Source organism: Pyrenophora tritici-repentis, chromosome 8 (assembly GCF_003171515.1).
Source record: "Pyrenophora tritici-repentis strain M4 chromosome 8, whole genome shotgun sequence".
Taxonomy (NCBI): Eukaryota; Fungi; Ascomycota; class Dothideomycetes; order Pleosporales; family Pleosporaceae; genus Pyrenophora; species Pyrenophora tritici-repentis.
The window spans coordinates 224607-250680 of NC_089397.1; the positions used below are offsets into that span (position 1 = coordinate 224607).

The 26074-nt window shown below is 47.9% G+C and overlaps 9 protein-coding genes across 9 annotated transcripts; 6 read left to right on the forward strand and 3 right to left on the reverse strand.

The window, feature by feature from the left end:
• Positions 1-601: 601 nt before the first annotated feature.
• On the reverse strand, positions 602-1174 carry PtrM4_135520 (HHT1, Histones H3 and H4; the record flags this gene model as incomplete). Its single annotated transcript, XM_066109256.1, has 3 exons — positions 602-705; positions 754-936; positions 985-1174. 3 exons carry the CDS (start codon positions 1172-1174, stop codon positions 602-604), a joined length of 477 nt encoding a protein of 158 aa, XP_065960178.1.
• A 510-nt stretch (positions 1175-1684) lies between these two features.
• On the forward strand, positions 1685-2888 carry PtrM4_135530 (DNA-pol-phi domain containing protein; the record flags this gene model as incomplete). The annotated part of the gene is made up of 4 exons (XM_001935590.1): positions 1685-1795; positions 1841-2180; positions 2229-2556; positions 2603-2888. The coding sequence occupies 4 exons, from the start codon at positions 1685-1687 to the stop codon at positions 2886-2888; spliced, it is 1065 nt and encodes a 354-aa protein (XP_001935625.1).
• A 1844-nt stretch (positions 2889-4732) lies between these two features.
• PtrM4_135540 (uncharacterized protein) lies at positions 4733-5884 on the forward strand (the record flags this gene model as incomplete). Its single annotated transcript, XM_066109257.1, has 2 exons — positions 4733-5110; positions 5162-5884. 2 exons carry the CDS (start codon positions 4733-4735, stop codon positions 5882-5884), a joined length of 1101 nt encoding a protein of 366 aa, XP_065960179.1.
• A 4639-nt stretch (positions 5885-10523) lies between these two features.
• Positions 10524-10974, forward strand: PtrM4_135550 (uncharacterized protein; the record flags this gene model as incomplete). Its single annotated transcript, XM_066109258.1, has 2 exons — positions 10524-10647; positions 10700-10974. 2 exons carry the CDS (start codon positions 10524-10526, stop codon positions 10972-10974), a joined length of 399 nt encoding a protein of 132 aa, XP_065960180.1.
• Positions 10975-12426: 1452 nt separating this feature from the next.
• On the reverse strand, positions 12427-15878 carry PtrM4_135560 (AlkA, 3-methyladenine DNA glycosylase-8-oxoguanine DNA glycosylase; the record flags this gene model as incomplete). Its single annotated transcript, XM_066109259.1, has 4 exons — positions 12427-12553; positions 12725-12951; positions 14586-15738; positions 15787-15878. 4 exons carry the CDS (start codon positions 15876-15878, stop codon positions 12427-12429), a joined length of 1599 nt encoding a protein of 532 aa, XP_065960181.1.
• A 965-nt stretch (positions 15879-16843) lies between these two features.
• PtrM4_135570 (uncharacterized protein) lies at positions 16844-18208 on the forward strand (the record flags this gene model as incomplete). Its single annotated transcript, XM_001938365.2, has 3 exons — positions 16844-17605; positions 17654-17918; positions 17973-18208. The coding sequence occupies 3 exons, from the start codon at positions 16844-16846 to the stop codon at positions 18206-18208; spliced, it is 1263 nt and encodes a 420-aa protein (XP_001938400.2).
• An 828-nt stretch (positions 18209-19036) lies between these two features.
• Positions 19037-20093, forward strand: PtrM4_135580 (FabG, Dehydrogenase with different specificities (related to short-chain alcohol dehydrogenase); the record flags this gene model as incomplete). The annotated part of the gene is made up of 2 exons (XM_001938364.1): positions 19037-19767; positions 19835-20093. The coding sequence occupies 2 exons, from the start codon at positions 19037-19039 to the stop codon at positions 20091-20093; spliced, it is 990 nt and encodes a 329-aa protein (XP_001938399.1).
• Positions 20094-21808: 1715 nt separating this feature from the next.
• PtrM4_135590 (UBN2 multi-domain protein) lies at positions 21809-23259 on the forward strand (the record flags this gene model as incomplete). Its single annotated transcript, XM_066109260.1, has 2 exons — positions 21809-22627; positions 22795-23259. 2 exons carry the CDS (start codon positions 21809-21811, stop codon positions 23257-23259), a joined length of 1284 nt encoding a protein of 427 aa, XP_065960182.1.
• A 111-nt stretch (positions 23260-23370) lies between these two features.
• PtrM4_135600 (Dimer-Tnp-hAT domain containing protein) lies at positions 23371-25872 on the reverse strand (the record flags this gene model as incomplete). The annotated part of the gene is made up of 3 exons (XM_066109261.1): positions 23371-25112; positions 25170-25665; positions 25738-25872. The coding sequence occupies 3 exons, from the start codon at positions 25870-25872 to the stop codon at positions 23371-23373; spliced, it is 2373 nt and encodes a 790-aa protein (XP_065960183.1).
• Positions 25873-26074: the final 202 nt, after the last annotated feature.

Genomic DNA, 26074 nt, shown 5'->3' on the forward strand with positions numbered 1-26074 from the left:
CCAAATTGATAGCTTGTATCCAAGAGAATTGAATCTCCTGTGATATAGAAGCGATAGGCCTATGGTTGTAACCAGACTTGTCAACAATCAAGCGGCTTGCAAGCGCTTGATTGATAGCTTGATAACTATCAATCCCATCAAGTCAAGCTCGCTTATAATAATTTTTTAGCAATCTAAGCTAAGGAGGGTTAGCTTAATTATTCAGCTTAATGGGCTTGATTAAGGTAGCGCGTGAGGCTACTCGTTTTGCAGCAGGAGCGATTTTACGATAGGTTTTTAGTGTTGTAGTCGTCGCAGTACTACGCTGGCAAATGGGTCGGGGTGTGGTTGGGGTTGGGTTAGAAATTTTGCGACCCCAACCCAACCCCAACCCATTTGTCAGCGCCAAGCTTAGGGTTGGGTTGGGGTCGCACGGACCATGGGTTAGGGTTGGGTTATAGTAAAAAAATTGCAAGATGTATAATATAGATTTCAATAAAAGAAAAGTTTATATAGTATCACAGTAGATTAACACAGTGTAGCATTAACTAGTTTCATTTATAATATACAGAGGCTTCGCCAGCTAGCATTTAAGCACGTGTATCTAGATATATCTTATAATCTAGAGAAAAGCTAGTAACTCGCGCGCAAAGTAGCGCCTAGCCAATTGAGAATCCTTCTCTTGAATAGTAACCCTCTTTGCGTGAATAGCATTGATGTTGCAGTCTATAAAAGTTATTAAATGAAAAATAGTATAGGGTAGATAGACTATACCCTCAAAATAACCAACTAAGAAAGCTTCTGTAGCTTCCTGAAGAGCTTCGATTGCAGATCGTTGAAAGCGGATATCGGCCTTGTGCACCTGTGCAAATTCGCGCACTACGCGGGAAAAGGGGAGTTTTCGCAAGAGTAGTCCAAAACCTCTCTGGTATCTCTTGATTTCCCGTAATGCGACAGCTAAGCTAAATTAGAAAATAGCTGTGATAAACGACTGTGATAACCTACTGCCGGCCTTAAACTTGCGCTTCTTCTTAACAGCTACAGGTGCCTTTCGCGTAGACTTTCCTGCTACTTGACGTCTAGCCTTACTAGCAAGGGCCTTCTGAGCCGGCTTGCCGCCAGTAACTGTCTTGCCATCAGGACCACCCCGGCCGGCTTTACCGGTGACCTTAGGCCGTGGTTTTGTCCTTGCCATTGCGTAGTAGAGTAGATGATGAACGTAGGCGACGTATGTGATTAATTACTGTGATAAATGTGGTCGACAATTAAGAAAGTAGTAGGCTGAAAGAGTTAGGTAGCTGGAAAGTTTGGGCGACGGCAATTTCCCGATTTCCGCACTAGTAAAGGCAGCAGCGCACGGACTGCATGACGTAATTTGCTGTTTCACGATCGCATACAACCATTTCTGTTGCAAAATCAGTAGCGAGCATATCATACAAACGTGTTAAACTGCTGTGATAAACGCCGAGCTCGCGCATGCGTGCAGCCCAAAAATGAAGGAATCATCGATGTGTTGATCATTTTGGGTAATTTCCGCGTTTTCGCGCTAGCGCAGGCAGCAGCGCACGGACCATTTCTAGGTGAGCATAATGCTGTCTACCCATTTCTCCAGCCCCTGACGCCCAGTAACTCCCAACACCTAATAACTCTCTTTACTACATTGAAAACACCCCATTTACAACAGCGCATTATCACAGTCCCCGCCATGCCTGTCGCGAAAGAGCAAGTCGGCGACGTACCTGAAGGCCTAGTTCCAGCCATCAAACTTGAACCTCCGCCTGGGTTCGAACAAGATGAGTGGGAGCAGCTTACCGATGTAATAATCACAGCCATTTATCACAGCTTATGCTAATATAAGCAGGGATTTGCGTGTGAAGCTGACGAGATTGACGGTATCTTAGATCAAAGAGGTAGTGGGGGTTCACGAAAAGGCCGACCTATCAATTTGAGCGTCCCCTATACTGGCTCTCTGAGTGGTAGCGCCCGTGCTATTGCTCAACGTGAACGCAAAGCTCTTTTCGATAAAGAGGAGAAGGTACTTGAAAGCGTTAGAACAGCCGACCGCTCCGCGAAGTACCAACTGAAGAAATCGCTTTTGCAACAGCCTAAGTATAAATTAGCAAATAGTGCTAGACAGGCTAAGCTGCTAGAGAAAGAGTGGGATATACTTTCAGAGAAGCGGTTTACCCAGAAAAAGTCTGGTAAGTTATCACAGCTGTTTATCATAGACATCTGCTAATAGACTATAGCTGAATGGCTAGAGACAAACCTAACTCATGTGCATCGTAAATGGGATGCGATCACTAAGCAGGTGGATATGAGAAAACACGAGATCACGATTGCGAAAGTGCTTAGCAAAGATGACAAGCCCACCCATGACATTAGTGGTAGAGGAATAGCAAGAATTTACGGCTCAGGTGGTGTTTTGCAAAAGATTCTTCGAAAGACCTATCAAGAAGGATTAGCAAAGCTTAACAACAACGACTTTGAGAGCAAGGAGGCTAAGAGAGAGTTTGAGAAGTTCGTGGAGGAACTTACACCTGATGAGATGAAAGTCGTAACTGATAATGACTGGCAGTAAGTTTATCACATCCTTTTATCACAGAGATACTAATATAATAAGGCAACGGGAGCCACCTAGCATTCTCGACTTACTTGGTGACGCTGATATTGAGCTGGAGGGTGATAAGCCGTACGTTAAAGGTGACGATAGCGATGAGTGTGAAGAAGAGGTTGACTATGACTCTGATCTTGAGGAGCATTTCAATTCACTTGAAGACGAGTACGAGGATGACGACCAGTGGGCTGCTGTACAGAAGCAGGCAGCGCTTGAGGAGTCTGAGGAATCTGAGGACTCTGAGTTTGAGGGGTTTCCGGATTCTGATGCCGCTTCTGAGTCTGATAATTAGAGTTTTAGGCTAAGACACTTTCAAGCATTGAGGGATAGTAAGCAGTTATCACAACTAATTAACACGGATTATTGCGCCATATAATCTTAACTTAAGATTGTGATCTGTCATTTATGCAGATTAATATCCGTGCACTCCTGACGATCTCTGTGTTTACTATGAGGCATTAAAAATGATATTCCGCTAGTAATATGCCAAGGTTTCAAGTTAAATTACAGGCGTCATAGCGCAAGCAAAGCTGAGAGGAGCGTGAGAAGCCTTGAGTCCTACATCCAAACTTAAACTTCTCAACTTTTTCCTATTGTGTGCTACTACTATTAATGCCTTATTCTACTACTTTCTAGAAGCGATGGACATAGCTGCACAGTCTATTGAGCTTATGCCTAATCCTACTAATATTGAATTTCCGGAGGACCTCAACTGTTTAAAAATCAATTCTCCACAGGTTACAAAGGGGGGTGACAGGAGAACGATTGGATTAGTGAAATATCCAAATAATCGTTTTCTGCAAGATTATAGTGTAAGTGAGATCTTAGGGACATGGACAGCGTCGTGGAGTAATACTAGCTGGGGTATAAACCCTAAAAATGATAACCCACGATGGAACTCTCCTACTCGCTATGGCACAGTATGGTTACGATTTGGAGAAGCTGCTGAGCTTCGAACTGGCCACCCCTACGTGTTCTGCTACAACTGTAGTCTTGCACTCCAGCATCCAAATCTAGGTGGTATTGGGACAAAGCACCTTATTACTCATCTTAAAACAAAAAGCTGTCGAAATGTCCTTACTCCTATTCATAATGAGGCAGACTTATCGGCCTCTACTCTATCCCAACGTCAACAAAGAAACAGTACTTCATCAATACCAGCTTACACTACTACTACCTTTGAAAAGGAGCTTGTACGGGTAGTAATCGACAGCAACTGGTCATTCCGAACAGTTGAACGACCATCTTTCCATCGATTTCTTCGGTTCCTTCGACCAGATACTGTGATAATTAGTCGTTGTAAATTCAAGACGATATTCAAGAGTCAACATGAGGAAGCAAAAAGGTCTATCCTTCGAGATCTTGGAAAATCAACAAAGATCTCAATCGCCTTAGATGCCTGGTCTGCAGCTAATCACCTCTGCTTTCTTGCGGTAAAGGGTTACTACATTAACAAAGACTGGAAACTTCAGGAAAAGCTACTTGACTTTCTCCCTATGCGCGGCAGGCACACCGGTACTTCTATGGCAGACGAGGTACTGCATATTCTTCTGGATACAAAGACCAAAACCCAGCTTCTAGCTATTACTTGTGATAACGCTAGTAACAATAGCGTACTTGCTCGCACTCTCCAGTCTAAACTCCAAGAAGTCGACATTCAGTGGAGTGCCAGAGAAAACACTATCCCTTGCCTTGCCCATATTATCAACCTCGTTGTCCAGGATATTATCCAACACCTTCGGCTAGCAGCAACTACAGAGTTAGGAGCAAGGGATACCCTACAGAGACGTCATATACAGGACATTGAGACGCATATTTCAGTCCCAAATTCCCTTCGCAAGGTATTTCGCTTTTAACACATTCATTTATCACATACTAATAATAGACTAGATAAGGGCGATTTGTATCGCTATTGACGTATCACCTCAACGCTTTGAGCGGTTTATTGCGGTACAACAACATCTACCGCCAAAGGAGCGATTATCTGTTATCCGCGACGTGAAAACCCGATGGAACTCAACATACGACATGTTAGAGCGCGCGCTCAAAATCCAAAAATATATTGATGAATGGCTTAAACAAGAAATCTTGCTAAGGCCAGGTAGTCACCTGGATAGCTCTCTAGACAACAATCAAATGGCTGAGATTGATTTCCGGGATCTTAAACGCCTCCGCTTATCTTCGACTGAGTGGCATCATCTCGAACTCGTTACTGAGATGCTTAAACGGTTTAAAACAGCAACTAGCTTCCTCAGCCAGAACGAGAAGCCCCAGATTCAGTATATTTGGTTAATGTACAATCGACTGTTTGATTTCTTGGACAAAATGTCAGAGGACCTAGATGAGGATGAAGAAAATCAAGATGATAGGGAATGGCTAGACGTAGTACGAGCTGCAGCTGACAGGGGTCGTCTAAAACTGAGCAAGTACTATTCGAAGACAGACGCAGAACGTGGGTTCTTGTTTAATTGTGCCACTATCCTTGATCCAACGCAGAAGCTTACAGCATATGAAGTATGATTATCACAGCTATTTATCACAGTCACGCTCTAATTACGCTTATAGGACGATTCATGGGAGCCACAGTACAAGCATCTCTACCGAGGCCAATTTCTTGCTTACCTTGATCGTTATGATAATACGGACGGGAGAGGTTCAACCCCAGGCTCTAGCATAGTCAAAAGGAGGTCACTTGGGAATGAGTGGTTCAGAAAGCCAGCTCCTCCCCCTACATCAGCGTTAAACAGCTTTTCTTCCCAGAACTCTTCACTAGTAGAATCAGACAAGACAACTGGCCCAACCCGCCAAGAAGGAGAGTCCTACCTTAGTACTGCCTGTGTAATGACAGATGACTCTTTCGATATTCTAGAGTGGTGGAAGACGAACGAGCCTACCTACCCACGACTATCCCAAGTGGCGAAGGATATACTAGCAATACCAATTGCTCAGGTTGGGGTTGAAAGAGTTTTCAATGTTGCTAAGGATGTTATTGGTAGTCGGAGGCACCGACTATCTGCCCGGACAATACAGCAGATAATGGTTCTTAAGGATACAATATCTCAAGAGGAAGAACAGGGTCTAGACTACCTAGTTGCTCAATTAGGGGAGGATGGAGAGCCAATTGACGAGGTTAATGATCTTTTTGAGCTTCCAGCCTCGTTAGAGCATACCTTCGATATAGATGAGGAGAACCAGACTACAGAAGAAGAGTCGGAGGAAGAGGTCCAGGAGGAGCGTCAATTGCCACCTCGAAAGCGCCAGCGTCCTCAGCGCTACCGTGATAATTAGCTGTGTTAATATATCTCGTTTTATGTATCTACTATATCATCAACGTGTACACATTATCTTAATTAAGTGTTGTTCCGTTAAAGTACCCAAAAAATATAACCCAACCCCAACCCAACCCAGCCCAACCCAACCCCAACCCTACCACTTGGTCTGTGCGACCCCAGCCCAGCCCTAACCCATGGTCTGTGCGACCCCAACCCAACCCTAACCCATGGTCTGTGCGACCCCAACCCAACCCCAACCCAAGACTGGGTATACCCAACCCATTTGCCAGCGTACGCAGTACTAGTACGTTATTAGCCTAACTTCTACAACCTACTATTACGTTACTTTTTTTGCTTCCGTCGCCCTTCTTATATTTCCACCGCTATGCCTCCTACGAAACACGCCTCTGATAACCTTACTCGCCTAAAAAAACGCGTTAAATCGTCCACCGCCCACAGCACTGTTAGCTAGCCTATAGCCGTTAATAGTTAGCTATCGCCTCGCAAAGCTCTCGTAGAGGCGTCCTAGGCTTTAACTTTTAAGTCGCAACTACGCGAGTCGCGGCCTAAAGACGCTATCGTCGCGCCTACTAAGGGCAGCGAGAGGGTAACAGCAGCCTCGTCGGCAGCAGCCCTAGACAATAAGACCTTGTAAGAGGCTCTAGACGCGAGCCTTATAGACAACTTTAAGGGAATTAATTAAGGGCGTTTACGTATATATATAAAGCCGCTCTCGTCGCAGAAGTCGCGTAAGAGCTAGATCTATTACTATAGCTACCGCGTTGCGCTGCTAAAGGACCTAAGTAAGCTATACTTCGTGTGCCGTTACTGCTACGAGCATAAGTACATAGATACCGGCGTCGGGATATATAAGACGACGCTCTTAACGTCGTTAGCGCAGCGACACTTAGAGCTGCCTAAGCGCGGCTATAGCTATAGCAAGTTGGCCGTCGCTGTAAAACCTACCTAGCTACAACGTCTGCTTAAGGACGGTAATAACAGCGTATCACAGAAGGTCGCTAATAAGATCGCTAGCTTTAATACCTAGCGCTTCTAGCTAGCAGCTGTTAGCTAGCTTATTAAGAATAATTACCCTCTCTCTAAGTTTAAAACACTAGCTTTTTAACGCCTCTTTAAAGCTGCTAACCTACTAGCAGAACAAGCGCTCTAGACGTCTTATATAAGCGTCTCCTAGTACGTTGCGCGCTTATATAAGTACCTAAAGCCGCGCGTTATCTTGCAACTATCGCAGGCGCTCAGCAAAGTACACCTTAGCTTTAATAGATAGACGACTAAGGGCGGCAAGCGTGGCTTTCTAGGCGTCGTTGCGCACTTTGTCGACAGCAGAGGCGACCTATAGGACTTACCTATAGCGCTGCCCTAGCTAGCAGGCGCTTATAGTAGCGAGAGGATAGCTAAGGTTGTTATAAAAACGCTGCAGGACTTTAAGATTACGTTGTAGTTAATTAGTTACTTTGTACTTAATAACGCCCCTAATAATAATAGTACTATTACAATATTAGCTTAAAAGTACAGTTTTAATGCCACCTACCGGCGCCTCCGCTGCGGACCTTACACGCTCAACCTTATTAGCCAAACGCTCTTTTAGGGCAAGGGTAGCGCCGCCTTGTTCGACAACGACGTATAAGAGCTCACCGACGAGCACGACTTTATAGAGGAGTAGAGACGCGTAGGCCTACTTAGCGTACTGCTTAGTATTATAAACTACATTAAAACGCCACAATAGCATAAGCTCTTCAAGGACTTCTAGTGCCTCGCCTACACTAAGCTGCTGTCTAGCGCGTTAGCTAACGATCGCAAGATCCTTAAGCCTGTTAAACCCGTTGTTACGCGGTAGAACTCGTACTACTTATGCTTTAAGCGTGCCGTAAAGCTGCAGTTTGCAGTTAACGCCTACGCTACTCACTATATACAGCGGGTGCAAAGGGAGGACACGTTTACGCAAAGTCGCGGCAATAAGCTGCTAGTTGCGCAGCCGTAGATGCGATTAGACGGCCTTACAGGTGCTAATTAGGCAGTAATTATAGAGTATATAGACATCCTAAAACCGCTTAAGACTACTATAAAGCGCCTCGAAGGGCGTGGTAAAAGCGGCAGCTTTAGGGCTATTGCTAAGATAATTCTAATATTCGAATACCTCCTTACCTACTACGAGCAGCGCGTTAACGCGTATAAGGCGGTTAACTACAACGAGCACAATAAGTTACCTAAGGATTATATTATAATTAACTTGCGCGCAGCTTAGCAGAAGGCCGATAACTACTACTCTAAGCTAGACGACTCGCCCGCGTACTACGCTGCTACAATACTCTATCCGATGTACAAGTACTACTGCGATAAGGCGTAGGCTAGGAAGCCTAACTGGCTCGAGGCTAGCAACGCTAGCTTTTAGGCGCTCTAGGCGCAGTACAACACCTTACCGCGCGCGGTAAGGCTGTCGGCAGTGATCCTAAGCGATATAGACGACGCAATCGATAGTATACTTAATCCTAGTACTACTAGCAGCCTTACTAATAACGAAGATAAGTTTAAGAGGTAGAAGCGCAGCGAGCTAGCAGCTAAGAGAGGTATAGAACACGCAGATAACCCTATTAAGTACTAGGTGAGCATGCGCGATTGCTACCCTAGCCTTAGTAAGCTTGCGCTTGACGTACTCTCTATCCTAGCGTTAAGCTGTGAGTGTGAGCGCCTGTTTAGTGAGCTAGGCGACCTGTTAGAGCCGCGACGACGACGTCTAGGACCTCAACTTCTAGCGGCAATACAGTGCGTACGACGGTGGCAAAGAGCTAGCCTTAGAGGCGACGACGAAGTAGTAGAGGAGGAGGCAGCAGATGACGACAATATAGAGCTTTTGTGCGGGCTAGCGACTTAGGACGACGAAACTTAACACTAAGGCTAGCGCTAGTACAGGTTATTAAGCCGATTAATTAAGCCTTAATTAAGCTTACAATCTCAGCTTGTTAGCCCTAACAATCCAAGCTGACGCTCTCAAAAAACGAGCAATCCAATCTGACGCCTCAGCTTGGATTGGCTTGATTGTTGACAACTATGGTTGTAACGAGCTGAAGTTGGAAATGAAAGCCTTGGGGTTATCTCTAGCGATTCTGCCCCCTCGAGAGCTGCAGACGGGATCGGAAGCGATGGTAGGGTTACAGGAGGAACCAGCACGACACCGAGACCGTTCGCGTTCTCAGTGCATGGGGCGCTCAATCGGGGTCGGATGATAACGCACTTAGGAAGTTCGCAGTTATCTACGCATGATTAGCAAATGATAAATTATTTAGGATGTCTACGAACATCTATGCCGCTCACTCGTTAGGTCTGCCGCTAGACCACGTCGTGCAATCTCCCGGAGGGTTCTCTCGTGAGGAAGCATGATACCCTGTAACAACACTTCAATTCCATTAACAGAAATTGATTCGTTGTTGATGTATCTGATGGTCCTTCGCCATTCTTCATCTGTTAGGTTTTTTCGCACTTTCCATTTCTTAAGCTGTCTCTCGTACTGTGAGCTACTGTTCGAAGTCAGAGCCTAGCTATTAACAATGCGATATTGTTAATACCTAGCGATGAAATTATGGTGCCTCTTCATGTATGCCACAGTTTCGCCTAGTGTTTTCGCTACATATAACCCCTGAATTGTGGAACGGTGCTGATCCCAGATTCGCTCATCGATCCTGATGGCCCTAGAGTCACTGTCCATATCTGCTGTGAAGAAGCGTGAAGGTAGGAAATGCTGCAAGGGAAAAAAGTCATCAGGCTAAGGTGGGTGGATGATTATGAGCCCATCTACTTGACCGGTCAGTTTTAGATCCTAAGGATGCCCATCCACTACATTGTAACACCACAACATGCACTGTGGTTGTGATGGGCCAATTGAAGGACTGTGGCGTATCACTTTTCAGCCGCAATCCTGCTAGCGAATGATGCGAAACCTGCAAAGTCAGCCACTACGAGATTCCGCAAGCCCTGCATGTAAGCAACCAATAGCGTACAGGATACGTCGCGCTAAGGTTCTGTAAGTAAGACCTCCTAGCATAACCAATCATACAAAACCTGTGAGACGAGCCTCCGCGCACTTCGTGGGCCCAATCTCGCAGACTTGGCTACATAGCCGTGCCGATTTTGCAGGAACGATTACTTGAGTGTTTTCCGGGGCCCCTGGAAGAACATCGCCCAATCATGCAAAACCTGAGATACTCCAGTTACAGGATCTTGAAGTCTCAATTCTCGCAGATTCTGCATTTGAGTATGCACATAGCAGATTCTGCATTTCAGAATACACATAGGAGATTATGCATTTCAGTATGCACATATACCATGGCCCAAGTCCGCTCTACCTCCTCAAACGGAATAAAAATTGCTTTAGAGTACCAATCTCTATTGCAAGCCTTCCAGCCATTCAGATTTCCATAACACCGGCACAACCTTGGGAGAGTACCAACCACGAAACCCCCACGAATCAGTCAGTTGTAAGTTTACATCATGTTTCCTTTCTTATGGCTCTTCCCTCATATCGCCTAATTTTGGACATCGGTATGGCTCCCAACAAGTCAAAAGAGCCATAATTTTTGTCATGTGCCCAATGTGCCCGTCTCTAACAGATAATAGACATCACTAGACCGAGCACCAGCATGTCCTGGTCTATCGAAGCAATCATAGCATTCGTGACCCTTATGCTCACTATTTGTGTCCCATTTTTAGTATACGTCTGGCGCAGGTTCAGGTCGCAACGTCAAGTTGAACGTGCACAGCCCGGTAAGCCCTTCAAGTATCCGATACACCCGACCAAGCTTCTGACAAGCACCAGATGTTGAACTCGGCAATCTTTCAGAATCTCCCAGACCCCTTACACCACTTCCACCGGTTCTGTTGAGGCGTGATACAGATTCGCAATATATGGTGGACACTCTGGCGCCTTGGTACGGTCGACCGAACGAGCCCCAAAACTACCGCACCCACACGATTTCGAACGATTGTAGCGACACCCCAGCTCCAAGATCGCATGACCATCTTTACCCTGAGGGGCGTTCGGGAATGGATCTTGGGCATTGGCTCCCTGACGCCGGCGAACACCTGCCATAGCGCAATAAACATCTGGTTATGTATATCATGGAATCGCGCCATGATAATTGTTTGGTTTTTGGTCAAGTTATTCCAAGCGTTTTATTCGAGTTGCGCATAGCGGTCATCTTTTGAGACAATGTTGGAAAGATACCTAACATGGGGGCGTATGGACTAGAATAGACAATATACGCTGTAAGCCACTGTAGACCATAAGCGAGTTACTTCTTCTTATAATCGAGCGGAGATTGATTATACCCGTTTGTCATTTTATTATCGGGTTTCTATTAAACTGGTGGTTGCGGTTGGGCCCCTTCGACAGAAAGGAACCCAGCAGTAAAAGTAAGAGAATGAACTAACTCAAGATCGTAGGTGAGCTGTAAGCTAGTTTATAACAGCACTCCCGGACTTAGAGAGGGAGAGCCTACAATGCACTGCATCCTGCCCTCCCATACAGCGCTCACCCCCACAACTCAATCAATACTTTCACCCTTCAAACCTCCGTCACGCAATCCTCTCCTCCCATACCATCCCTGGCGCTTGTACCTCACACTAAACCTCCTCGGCTCCAATACAAGATCAAAATTCAGTGATTAGGACATATGTACCCAGGTACAGTGCAGTACAGTAGGTTGCCCATGCGCTGTCTTAAAACAAGTAAAGACAGCGAAGCCCGGTTCCATCCATGGCAAGGGGGAGTGCAGGACTCATATATCATGCCCTGCTCAACCAGTGGTGAAAACTCGGGTTTATATAGCAGACACACCACCATAAAAATAGAGGATTGTAAGTTAACTACAAACACAGGGTATCCCGGTCATCGTCTCGTCACCATCTAACAACTACCAAAATCACAGTTTTCCCATTCTCATCGTCGCAGCTTATGCGGATCAATGGTAAGTTCCGTGCTGACTGTATTCTAATCAACATGTACTAAAAGCTTACCACCGTGATCAGACTTTCCAACAAGCAAGTCAAGTCAAGCCGGCTGGCTGGCTCGAGTGGAGCTTGATAAGATGGTGAGCAGCTTGACTTGATCACATAATCAAGCTAAAATAGGTAGCTTGCTTGAGGCTTGACTTGATAGCTTGATAGCCTATACTACAAAAATTCCTAATGTTAAGTCTTATAATCGTCGCCACCCTAGCTGCTAAGGTCGTACAAAAGCTCTATCTCGTCGTCTGTTATCGTTGACTTAGCCGCTACCTCGACGTCGCCTAAGCCAGCTCTTTGCCACCGTCTTACGCACTATGTAGCCGCTAGAAGTTGCGGTTTAATAGCGCGGCGACGCGGCTTAAGGAGGTCGCTAAGCTTACTAAACAGGCGCTCACGCTTACAGCTTAAGGCTAGGATAGAAAGTACGTTAAGCGCGAGCTTGCTAAGGTTAGGGTAGCGCTCGCGCAGCTCTACCTAGTATTTAATAGGGTTGTTTGCGTAATTGCTACCCTTCTCTGCGCGTGGCTCGCTGCGCTTCTACTGCTTAAACTTGTCGTAGTCTATGTTATTGTTAATAGAGGCGCTAGGGTTAATAAGGCCGTTAATCGCGTTGTCTATGTCGCTTGTAAGGACGTTAGGGCGCCTTACCTTGCGCGGCGAGGCGCTATATAGCTGCTAAAGGGCGCGAAAGTTGCGGTTATTAGCGAGGAGCCACTTAGGTTTATCGCTCTAGACAGTGTCGTAGTACGCTTTGTAGTATAGATAGAGTATTATAGCAGTATAGTACGCTAGCGAGTTGTCTAATTTAGCGTAGTACTCGCTAATTTTAGCCTACGCGGCACGTAAGTTAATAGCAAGATAGTCCTTAGGCGCCTTATTATGCGCGTTGTAGTCCACCGCCTCGTACGCTTTAACGCGCTGCTCGTAGTACGAGAGTATATACTTAAAGACTAGAATAATCTTAGCAATAGCACTAAAGCGTCCGCTTTTACCGCGTCCCTTAAGTCGCTTTATAGTAGACTTAAGCGGCTTTAGGACGTCTAAGTACTTAGTAACTACCGCCTAGTTGTGTCAGAATATGGGCATATTTTGGGTGGTGGACAAAATCCGGGTGTTTGGAGCTGTGGATTCTGTGGATCAGTTAAATTAGTCAGCGCGCACAATCCACCGCGACCCAATTGATCGAACAGCGTTGGACAAGAACAACACACGACATCAGACCAGAACAATACAATCGATCCCCATCATATTATTATACTATTATCCCCGTCTTTGATAACCCATCACAATCTGACAAGTTGGCTGCTGTAAGCCCGTCCGATCGCATCTACTACGGCGCCTTAGGTAGCTTATTGCCGCGACTCTTAGCGTACGTGTCCTTATCTCGCACTCGTTGACAGTAGATTGCAGCTTCACAGCGCGCTTAAAGCACGAGTAGTACGAGTTCTAGCGCGTGACGACGGGCTTAACAGGCTCTAGCACCTTGCGGTCCTCCTCTAGTGCGTTAGTAGGCAGCTTATAGTAAGCGAGCGTCTAAAAACTACTAAAAAGCTCGTACTGTTATAGTGTTTTAATGTAGTTAATAACGCTAAGCAGGACGCTAAGCAGCCTATCGCGCCTCCACTCGCCTATAAACTTAGTCTCGTTAGTAAGCTTACGCTTATTGTTGTTATAAGCGTTCTTATCCTAGCCCTAGAGAAGCCTCTAGCTAACGAGATTAAGCGTGTAAGGTCCGCAATAGTGGCGGCGATTAGACGCGCTAAAGCTAAGCTTCTAACTAATTACTACGACGGCTAAGTTATTATTACTTACATTATTAAGTACAAAGTAGCCTACTATTTGCGCGTTAATACTAAATAGATCTAGCGTCTTAAGGATAACTTCTACTATCTTCTAGCCGCTGTAAGCGCCTATAAGCTAGGGCAACGCGATAGGGAGGTCCTAGAGGTTGCTACGAGCGTCGACGTAGTGTACAACAATACCTAGGTAGCCACGCTTTCCGCCCTTTGTCGTCTATCTATTAAAGCTAACGTATATTTTGCTTAGCGCGTGCGACAGCTCCTTTATAACGCGCGGCTTTAGGTAGTTGTACAGGCGTAGCACGTAGCGCGACACGCTTATAGAGGACGTCTACAGCGCCGCCTCTACCTCTAGGTTAGCTATAGCTAGCATCGTCTAGAAAGAAGATCTCTTAAATTTAGAGAGTAGGTAGTTACTATCTACGAGCTAGGTAACGGCGGCGAGCCTAAAGCGCGTAGTGTTAAAGCTAGAGAGCTTGTTAGCGGTCGCCTGCGCGACTGTTATTTTGCCGTTATACCTATTAGTTGTAACTATAGCCTATAACACTCCAGACAGAAGAGACGTGGATACTTGGCAGATGGTTGGTCAGCAAATCATGTGACCATCGGAAAGACCGAGTTGGTAAGCTGAATACTCTAAACTCTTCGCGGAAGAAAATCGGCACGATAAGAAGGCTGAGAATCAGCTTCTGTTAGAGTACATAGTGGCAGAGAGTCAGCCTTGAACAGTTCTATTTCTACATCCCGAAATGTGACCTTTCAGCACAGTGAACGAGTTCACAGTACTTGATGGATAGCTGGAATTCTCGATATTAATGCCGTTGACATATATTTATTCAGATCTCGGCTACTTCAAGAACGTTGCCGTTTACTCCTACGAGTGGGCTCTTGCTTTACTTTCACGGCCGCAAGGTCTTCCTCTTCAGCTTCCTTTTTGATGCGTTTCCGTTTTGTGGTTTCCTTCCTGACTGCAATTTTGGCCACTGCTTCTTCATCTTCCTTCTTGATGGTGACCTCTTCTTCTTTGATCTCCTTCTTGATAGTAACGTCCTCTTCCTTGATCTCTTTTTTGATGGTAGTCTCTTCTTTGATCTCGACCTTGGCAACAACTCTCTCTGAAAAGGCCCTTAGGTCCGCCGTGAATAATACCGAATGCGCCCATCCCGCCTCTTTACCCCATAGTTTGCGAAACAAGTTCCCAATGGCTGCATATGTGGCGGCAGTCAAGCTACTGTGCTTGCCTTTCCCAAACCGGTAATCGCGTTGCGCAATCTGCCAAACGTGCGTGTCAACGGGAACAGACTCGGACCAGCCGAGACCAAAAAGACACACACAGTCTGCAACCTTTGGACCGACACCGTGTAAAGCCAAGAGCTCCTCGTGAGCTTTTCGGTACCCCTCGCGACCACCTTCCGGCATATCTCCAGCTGGCTTTTCTTGTACGCCAAATTGGGGATATTCAGGGTTGCTGAGATCCTCCAGCCACTTCATCCCTTTGTCTTCAGATACCATGCGCGCGGTCTTGGCAATGTACTTTGCCCTGTATCCGAAGCCAAGCTTCATGAGATTCGCCTCTACGGCTGGACCAGAGAGGGCAGCGGGCGTTGGGAAGTCGTGATATGGTACGTCATGGATATGTCCTATCAGAGGTCCATAGTGTAAACAGAGATTATGCACCATGCCGGATATGCGACTGATATTGTTGTTGCTGCTGCAGATGAAGCCAATGAGGGCTTCCCATGCGTCTTGTCGCAGTATCCTGATGCCTGTGAATTTCGGTGCTCTCTTTTTGAAGTTGGCGTCCGAGGCCGCCCATTGCTCGTATAGTTGACCGAGGTTTGGGGTCAGGTTGAAGTAGTGGTTGATGAGGGCCGGGGTGTCATCCTCTTCGGGGGCGACTGAGGGTGCTTTGGATGGAGGTGGAGTAAGGGGCGTGGTGGTAATAGATGGGTAGGTTGCCCGGTAATGGAGATGTTCGGCGTCCTGACGAAGAGTGATGATGCGACCGTGAAGAGCCATTGACCATTCACCATCAGCAGACTTGCGCCATCTGATGGTATGTTAGTAGTTATTGCGACTACAGTGACATGTCGCATACCGAAATGACTGCCCGCATCGCAAAGTCGTATCTATGCATAGCTCTGTGAGGCTTGTAGGCAGCTTGTGCCATTCTGCAGCGCGCAAGGCCATTTTGTATCGACAATGTTGCGCAATGCCAGTGTGAGGTCAGAGTGAATGTCGCTCGGCCTGCTCCTGCTCCTGATCCATCTGGCTCCAGTGACAGGGGTAGTCGCGCCAAGGGCACGCTAATATGGGCCCTAAGGAGGCGCTAACCAGGCCCCGACTTTCTCTCGCACGTTTTCCGCGACGGCAACAGCAATCACGGCCAAAGCATCGCGTCCTAAATTCGGGACTATTGCAAGCAGTTGATTCATCAATTGCTTCTTGATCCAGATCTGCTAATTGCAGCTTCTTCCGCCCTCTTACCCGCCGTAGCAGCAAAGTCTCACGTGGCTGTGCTTCTACTACAGCGCGACAGCTCCGGGCAACGACGACCCGGCCAGTATGAACGGCGATAGCTATCCCAGAGGTAAGCGACATCTATCAGTACACGTACTGACTAGTGTACAGCTCCCATCATGAAAGAGACTAACATAAGCAGACGGCGGCCGATCGAGTGGATCGCGCAACTACGTGAGCACGCCTAGAATGCGACAACTACTTTACATGTACTAACCAGATAGTCCTCGAGAGATGCCCCTCGCGATCGCGATGACCGTGGTGATAGGCGCCGTCGCCGTTCTCGCTCTCCCCGCCATGGTGGTGGCGGCGGTGGAGGCGGAGGTTCACGCCGCGACTACGAGGTAGATACGTACTCGTCGAGCCGCGACTATCGTGAGCGCGAGCGCGAAGACACATATGCTCGCCGTGAGAGGCGTGATGACCGGGGCGAGCGTGGGGGAGAGCGCGGTGGCTGGGGCGATTCTTATTCTAGACGCGACCGTCCTCGAGACCGCGACCGAGATGATGACCGTGGTCACCGACGAGAGCGCGGAGCAGAGCGCAATGAGAGGGGCGGCGATAGATTCGGCGGCGAAGATCGTAGGGGCGGCCGAGGAGGACGCGACGGAGGCTTTGGTGGTGGGCGCGATAGGATGCGTCAGCAAAAAGAAGAGTCTCCGCCCTTCAACAAGCCACGCGAGGCTACTCCAGATCTCGCAAGCTTCACCAACATTCTGCAACGCCCGCGTCGCATGACACAATGGGACATCAAACCCGCAGGCTACGAGAACATCACGGCCGAGCAGGCCAAGCTGTCCGGCATGTTTCCGCTACCTGGAGCTCCTCGTGCTGCTCCTATGGACCCGTCCAAGCTGGCCGCTTTCATTTCACCCTCTGCTGGAACTGCCACAGCCGCCGCTCTCGCAACATCAGCCGCAAAGCAGTCGAAGCGTCTCTATGTCCACAACCTTCCCTCTGGTTGCACCTCCCAGGAGATTATGGAATTCTTCAACAACCAGCTCAACGGCCTGAACGTTGTTTCTGGTAACGACCCATGCTTGTCAGCCCACATTGCGACCAGCAAAGAATACGCCGCACTGGAATTCAAGGCACCCGAGGATGCGACACTTGCTCTTGCCATGACCGGCATCTCTATGCGCGATGAAGGTGGAGCTCCTGATAGGTCAGGTCTCTCCATCCGTCGTCCCAAGGACTACATTACACCCACAGCCGACGAGAATGCATACCCGCCTGGTGATGAGGTGTCGTCTGTCGTCAAGGACAGTCCCAACAAGCTGAGCATTGTCAACATCCCCACGTACATTGAAGAGGAGCAAATCCGAGAACTCGTTGAGACCATGGGTAAACTCAAGGCTTTCATCTTGGTTAAGGACACTGGCACCGATCAACATCGCGTAAGTACTACACTCAGTCTTGACCTATTTCCAACTAACATAACCCAGGGTATTGCATTCTGCGAGTATGCCGATAACGAGATCATCGACGCCGTTATTGAGGGTTTGAACGACATCCCGCTTGGCGATGGTAACCTCAAGGTCTCGCGTGCGACTGTCGGCCTTCAGCAGTCGACTGGTCTCGACGGCGGAGTCGGTGCCATTTCCATGCTGGCAGGAGCGAGTGCCGCCGAGAACCACGAGCACAGCCGTGTTGTCTGCCTAATGAACATGGTGACTTCGGATGAGCTACTCAACGACGAGGAGTATGAAGGTAAGCAACTTTTACCATCTTACAGACTAACTTTCAATGCTAATACTCTCTCAGAAATCAAAGAAGACATCGAAGAAGAGTGCGGCAAGTACGGGCCCATCGTCGAGACCAAGATCCCTCGTCCTGCAGGAGCCCGTGTCAATCTCGGCGTTGGCAAAATCTACATCAAATACCAAGACACAGAGTCCGCGCAAAAGGCCATCAAGGCGCTTGCTGGTCGCCAGTTCTCGCGGAGAACGGTTGTTGCGACTGAGTTCTCAGAGGAAGGATTTGACGTTGACGCGTGGTAGATGCCGTCTCTTTGCATTGCAAGTTCGATTGCGAGTCTCTTTCCTGCATTTAGCATAGCATGTTTGCTGTATTGGGGAGTATCAAAAAGGCAAAGTAGGGCCTAGGCTTTTGTACAATAATTTGGTCGCTGGGGAGCCAAGTACGCGCCTGCGCGCGCTGGTAGTAGCACGGGGTTTTGTCTTGAATATTTGGGCCATTTTAACGGCTAAAATGTTGATAGCTGGTCTGATTACGATAACGCAGAATTATTAGCCCTTGAACAAACTAGTGCTGTGATGTTGGGGTCATGGTAATGTGTCAGCAACACAACAACATCAAGATGAGATATTGGCACGTCGTGCAGACATCGGCCCTTTTAGATCCTTCGATACATAACGCCAAGACCACGTGCAAAAACAAGACATAACTAAGCTAGTTATTCACTACGCTGCTTATAAATCTGAACCAACAAAACCTAAAAATACCAAATCCTCCAGAGCCCAGTCCTTGATTATCTGGTATGGTCGCGATGGACAGAAGCCGAAATTTGAAATCAACAACCCGATAATGGTCCGACCCGTGTCAGGGCGGGGGAGATTAGAACCTAATCCCCGCTGACCGCATGCGATCGAATATGCGTACAGCCATAAAGTCGCCAATGACGCCCACAACTTGAATGTACTCTATCCTTAAAGCCGGAAGTGAACAATAACTTAAACCCGATAGCCACATACTATCACCGAGGAGCTTTCAACTCCCTACAACTATAAACAGACTCAAACACCAGAGCACTTTACACAGTTCCCCTCTTTCCGCCATCATCCGTTCAGCAAGCCATCACCACCAGAATGCCAGACATTCTCCGCTTCCTCCATTCCCAATTCTTCGTCACTCCACCCAAACCCACCACCGACCTCACCGGCAAAACAGTCATCGTAACCGGTTCCAATGTCGGACTGGGCAAGGAAGCCGCCCGTCACTTCACCGCACTCAATGCCTCCACCGTAATCCTCGCCGTGCGGTCCCTTGAAAAAGGCGAAGCCGCACGCGCCGACATCGAAGCAACCACCGGCCGCAAGGGCGCAGTAAAAGTAATGCAACTCGACATGTCGTCGTACGCCTCCGTGCTCGACTTCGCCGCCCGCGCAGCCAAAGACCTCGACCGCATCGACATCGCCGTGCTAAACGCCGGTATCATCCGCGGCGCCGGCATCTGGGAAGTCTTTGAGCAAGACGAATCCACCATTACTGTAAACGTGGTATCTACGTTCTTGCTGGCGTTTGCGCTGCTGCCGAAAATGAAGGAGACGGCGGCGAAGTTCAACACGAGACCCACGCTTACGGTTGTGAGCTCAGAGGTACACGGATGGTCGCCCTTCAACGAGCGAAAAGCGCCCGAAGGTGGTATCTTCGCCAGGCTGAATGAGAAGGTTGTAGATGGCAAGGACGTAAGTCTCGCAGTTCGGTACCAAACGAGTAAATTGCTAGAAGTACTGTTTGTCCGAGAATTCTGCGAAAAATACCCCAGTGGAGACATTCCCGTCACTGTGAATTTGGTTAACCCGGGGTATTGTAAATCGTAAGTTTTCCCACCCCACTACTTCCTCGTTTGACGTATGTGTGGTTTACTAATCTGATAATAATAGGGAATTCCAACGCGAACAATCTTTTGCAGCGAAGATCGGGGCGTTATTACTCGCTAGGACGACGGAGGTTGGGTCGAGGACGCTGGTGCATGCCGGCGTGCAGGGTGAGGAGAGTCATGGCAGGTATTTTAGTGATTCTCAAATTACGGAGCCTAGCCCGTATGTGAGGAGTGAAGAGGGGAAGAGGGATCAGGGGCGTGTGTGGAGGGAGTTAGTGGGGAAGTTGGAGGGGATTAAGGAGGGGGTTACGAAGGTTTAAGGTGTGTTGGGCATGGTCAGGGGTGGGGGGGGATCTTTTTGGATAATGAAAATAACTACGACTTCCCCCCTCTTCGTCGCCACTGTAGTCTTTTGATAACATGTATGATGCAGAAGAAGTATTTATATCGCAATATCCTCACAGCCGGCGCGAAAATTAACAGAGCCACACACGACTTAAGACGCCTCCGCCCCTGATTTCGCTGACAGCACACCAAATCCCCACCCTCACAAAGTGTCACGGTTTGGGGTCTCTCCTGCTCTGCTCCTGTAGTCGCAACTTACCTTTGTAATAGACCGATGCCTATCTAGGACTAGCGCTGTTTACGGTCACCCACCTACATATGCAGTTTGTAGACTCAGACAATACAACCTCAGTTCAATCCTTCAATTCTTCCAGCACCCACTATCCCCCACACAAAGCCTCACCACCTAGGCACCTTCGCCAAATCTCGTTCCAGTAACCAGTACGTCGATACAACCTCCGATAAGCACTCACAACAATATCGTCTATGCCTGACTTCCTAACGCGCAAACTCTCCTATTCGACGCATGGTGGTGCCTCTACACGCTGTAGATATTACAAGTAGTTGGTTAGCCTGTAAGCCAAGAATATCTGATTGATAACTAGTCGTATTTTTGATAGATTTCTATGATTTGGTCGATAATCTTCATTGCGGTTTCCCAAGTTTTCTAGGATTACATGGAGCTGGTACAATAGTTCTTCCTGCCGGTGAAAAAGTTTTTGGCTGGGCGGAACATAAGTACCAATATTTATCTACTTAATTCTACTAATTCTTCATACGCATAAAACGCTGTTCATGTTTTATAGGAATGGTAAGAGCACTCGCTTTTTCTTGAGTGAACGAAAGTTAGATGATTTAGTGGCTCTTCCTCAAATATAAGTAGCTGCATAAAATAAAACACGCACCTCTATGAGATAGACTACCGTGGAAAGACTCTATTCATAAAACGGTGACGCTGATGTTGCCGTGTCTATAGTATGTCGCATATACTTCAAACATTCGTGATTATCTCGAGTAGGTTCTAGTCGTCGACTACTAGATGCTTATTATGCACGTGAAACGTCGACATGCTCTATAATTAGGTGAATCTTTCTTCTTTGGAACAAATGTAAGAATTAATAAGATTGGTTACTTTGACAAGTGTTAAGAATATGTTAGGTTCAGTCCAGGTCGGCGAGGTGAGGTTCGTGGAGTAAGCCCGAGCAGAAGGACCGACGCGGAATGATGATCTGTCATGTACGTCCTAAGATCATCATAACAACAAGTAGATAGAACAATAGCTCTTAGTGAAGTTCAATCCAATACAGGGTTACCTTTCGTACCTCTACTCGGTCGCCTATGGTAGTCATACCACCAGAGGAGACCTTGTTCTAACAGGTTATGAGCCCGGTTGCCTAACCCAACGTTATTGTTTTCAAACACCTACCCGAGTCACGAAGGACTCAGATTCAAGAAGGAATCAGAAAAGAAAAGAAGTCGTGTACAACGCGGTTAACACGCAATCACACTTAAATACACCGTCTCTACACCCGAGAACCGATAACGACTGCACCGCCCGCAGAATATCACCCGGATCGCCCGGATCGCCCGCATCGCCTGTATCGCCCGCATCGCCCGCATCACCTACACTCTTAGCATCATACCACGTACCTTGCTCGCATAATAGTCTCACCAACTCAAAACACACAAGATGGCTGTAGAGAAGGAAGAATGGAAGATTCCCCAACTTACAGCTGAAAACCACGATACTTGGTTCCGCCGAAACAAGGTCAAGCTTAAGGGGAAGAAAGTCTTCTATGTCTGCGAGAAAAACCTGGTACAGCACTGCCAAATAGCAATAGCCGGTGAACTAACGGAGGCTATGGAAGAGTTGGAAATTGCTGAAGCAGACAAGCATACTAAGATCCGCGTCAACATTGAAAAAAGAGACAAGTACCTAGAAGATGAAGCCACTGCAATCGATCTCTTGTTTCGGTCGCTTACTGAAGATGACCAAGCCCTTATTGACGAATACGACACTGCCTTCCAGTTCTGGGCCTACCTACAAAAGAAGTACACCCAAACTGACGCCACAACCGCCAACATTTACATGACCAGAATTCAAACGTTCACATTCAATCCTGGGAACACAATTGTTGGATCATGGGAAAAGCTAAAGGAATACCGACGCAAACTCGTAGCAGCAGACGCTGACACCAACGGAGCTTACAAGGACTCTGCACTACTACTCGTTCTTATTAGATCACTCCCGAAAGAATTTAAGACTACGATTGACACCTTAAACGCCCAACTTAACCTTACGGTTGAACAGAAACTTAAGTTTCTGGAAGAGAAGGAGGTTCGAGACCAGCAAGACGCCGACGAAAAAGCTCTCCCAGCATTCCGGAAGACGGAGAAGTATGTTCCGCCTTACAAGCGCCGAAATCACAAGAGCTCACCACTATCGTCTGACTCCGAATCTGGTACTAAGTTTATGGTCCAATGCTTCCTTTGTGACGGAGCCCATGGCGTACGAGACCACAGTCCGCAACAATCAATTAAGTGGGTCCTAGAAGGTTCAGATTGGATTGATTGATTACCGCTTTAAGCCTAGTAGTTACCTATAGGAGTTTAAGCCCTACCTAGATAGGTAAGTGGGTCTAGGAGAGTGACCGGATTGAATTGATTGTTGCGGAGTCTATACGAGACTGTCCAAGACGTGAGAGAGCTCGAAAGCTCCTTAAGGAATACGACGCTAAGAAATCATCTAAGCCGCCTATTAAGACACTCAAGCAAAGGAATTCTCACAAAAAGACTGGCAAAGCATATGGAGCCGAAGAAGTCAATTCAGAGTCAGATGAATTATCCGAGACCTCAGACTCTGAACCCGAGGAAATTGAGACATGCCGTCTCTCAAAAGACATTGTCGGTAAGGCCTCTCCATCTACTTGGGCTGCCGACACTGGCGCCTCCTCCCACATGTCTGACCAACCCTCATTGTTTAGACGAATGATCAAGATCAAGCGAAGACTAGTTCGGGTTGGAGGGGGAGAATTATATGCAGACTGGAAAGGAGAAGCTCAAGTGGTGTGTAAAGCAGAGTTGCTATCAGTCAGTTCAGTCAGTCCGGAGCTCTCTGGACTGACTGAACTGACGTCCTGAGGTCACTGAACTGGACTGGACTGACTGCCAAGACTTTTCAATTAAACTAAAACTGACTGACTGAACTGACGTCGCCGCGGCCTGCGGACTGACTGGACTGACTGAACTGAGTTACCTGACGTCGAACTGAGATAAATGCTCCTGTACTTTTGAGATTTCTTCCTCTGATAGTGTGCGCGCTAGCCCAGAAGCTGAAGTAGTTGTTGGCTGTATACCAAGCCTCTTCCAGCTCTTCAAGCTCTGCAAAGCTGAAATAAGCTCTGGCTTCATATGGAGTCTCCGGGTGCCTAACATGTCGCCAAGCTCGCTGAAAGTCCGCTCACAGTCTGCCGCTGCTGCTGGTATTGTTAGGACGTCAATAGCGAACTTTGAGAGTATAGGGAACTGCCCAGCAACTGACTCCCAGTATAGAAGCGGATTAAGAGACAGCCAATCCTCCTCAGCTAACGCTGGTTGCCGCTTCCATATCTCATACTCATCCTCAGCAAGGCTTGCCTCTAACTGCCGTGTGCTTTGCTCAATTGACGACTGTAGAAAAGCTGATCGCGACGTTGAAATCCCTAGCCGGGGCTTCTTACGCGGCGGCGTTACAGTGTGAGCTGAAGTGGCTGCAGAGTCCTTCCGCCCCTGCCACATACGCAGGAATGCCCGGTGGTTATTGTCAAGCCAGCCGTCGCGATAGTGGACACCGTCACGGGCAGTGACATGGGTGTCAGGCACCTTCCAGAGCGCTGAGAGGTGGTGTTTGTAGTGCGGGTGTAGTATTGTAGCAGTGTAGTAGACAGGCGCGTTATCGAATTTTGCGTAGTACTCAGCAAGCTTACAATGCGCAAGGTTAACGTTTGTAATAAGATGATCTTCAGGCGCATCTAGATCTTCGTAATTTACATCCTTAAGGCGGTCTTTGAGAGCCTCAAGCTGGTCAAGAAGCCACTCAAACGTTACTAGAACTTCCCATATAGCGCCGTGTCGGCCGTGTCGGCCGCGACCTTCAAGTAGCCGTGTAGCTTCGGCAAATGGCTCAAGGAGTCGAATGTATTCTGTTATTGTCGCCCAGTCCTTGCCGCTTAGACCCCCTTCGCGTATATATAACCGTGGCTGGGCAGCAGGGAGCTGCTCACGATTCTTCCGGCGTCGTGAGGTTGCTGTTGCAGCACTATGCTCCTCAAGTTTACACTCAATATAGCCATCGATAGGGCCGTGTAGCTCAGCTGCACGGACAAACGTGTTGAAATAGCTATTCCAGCGTGTCTTAACAGGCTTCACAAGCTGCCGGATGTGGGGTGTAACACCTAGAGACTCTGCCTCCTCGCACTGTAGGCGCTCTAGTAGTTGTCGAGTTTGAGGCGTACAGATAGACGCAATCACGTCAAAGAGGACGCCAACAGGACCGTATTTGCGCCACTCATCCATGTACTTCTCCTCTTCCTCAAGGTGTGCGGCTTCATTCTCGTACGCGCTACGGTCTTTGCCCCAAATTACTAATTGTGCGCTTAGGTTGAGTATATGGCAGCAGCACCGCAGCCGCCGCTCGCTTGCGATAAAGCCAAACTCCTCTGCTAAGGACTCAACTGCAGTATCATTGTTACTTGCGTTGTCAAGCACAAAGTACCCAACCCTCGCGTTGTCAACGCCAAATAGCCGAAGTATTGTTGTTGCTGCAGCGGCAATATTATTGCCAGTGTGCGCCCCGTGTAGCTCAGGCAACCCAAGCAGGTGGTCAACTAGCTTGCCCTCGCTGTTAAGGTAATGTACGCAGAGGCCAGTAAAAGCATACTGCCCACCAGTTGAAGTCCAGTTGTCGAATGACACGTGTATAAGCGACCGGGCTTCGCGAAGGTAGTTGGCAACAGCTAGTATGTATGTATTGTACTCAGTAATAATATGATCGTGGAGCGTTTAGTGGCTACGCCAAAGGAGAGCTTCGGCTAGCGGGCTCACGGCCGCAATCATGGCTCGAAACTGCGGCGTTTCTATTACGCGAAGGCTCTGGTTGTCCGCGACTACCCAGTCCTTCAGCGCGTCCTGAAATCGAGAGGTTGAAAAGCTTGCTGCTATCTCGTTTGCTACCTCTTGCGATACTTCTATCCCTTTAGACCTCATAATATATACTTGGGACTTTGCGAGCGCGCCCATAATATTGCCCTCCCGGCTAGCAATTGGTACAGGTCCGTTAGGTCCGTGTGAGTGTCCAGGCTTGTTGCTTGAGAGGTGTCGGCCGGCGTTTGTAGTGCTGTCAGCCTCGTAGCAAGCCTCCTGCTTCCGTCGTTGATGGCAGTACCGGCAAAGCCAGTAGTTTTTCTTGTACTTGCGGTGCCAGACGGCCCAGCCGTGGCGGTAGATCCAGCTTTTTGGCCCACCGCGACTATTACGCTCAACCTGGCGCCGCTCAAGATACGGCACACGCTTAAAATCAAGCCCGTCGTAATTGTCGTCGTCGTCGTCGTCGTCGCCGTCGTTGGGGAAGTCCGCCTGTACTGCCAAGGGCTCATCAGCCTGGGCCTCGCTCGCAGTATCGCCAACAGTAGGCGCGTTTGATAGCGATGGTAGAGGAGAATTGCGCTTGTCGCATTCTACAAGGCGGCGAAGGCCTGAATTAGAGGGAGTAGACATGAAGTACACCAAGAAGTATTATGGCAACAGTAGTCTAGCGTCGTGTGTATAGCAGACGCGACGCGACGCGACGCGAAAGGCTTACTAGGTGCGCACCGGGTAGCGCATTTCCGCAAACTCTAATTAGCTTAAAGCTAGATGCTTTAACTTATATAGGATTAGTGTCTTTATATCTAGGACTAGCGCGGCTTCGAAGCCGCAC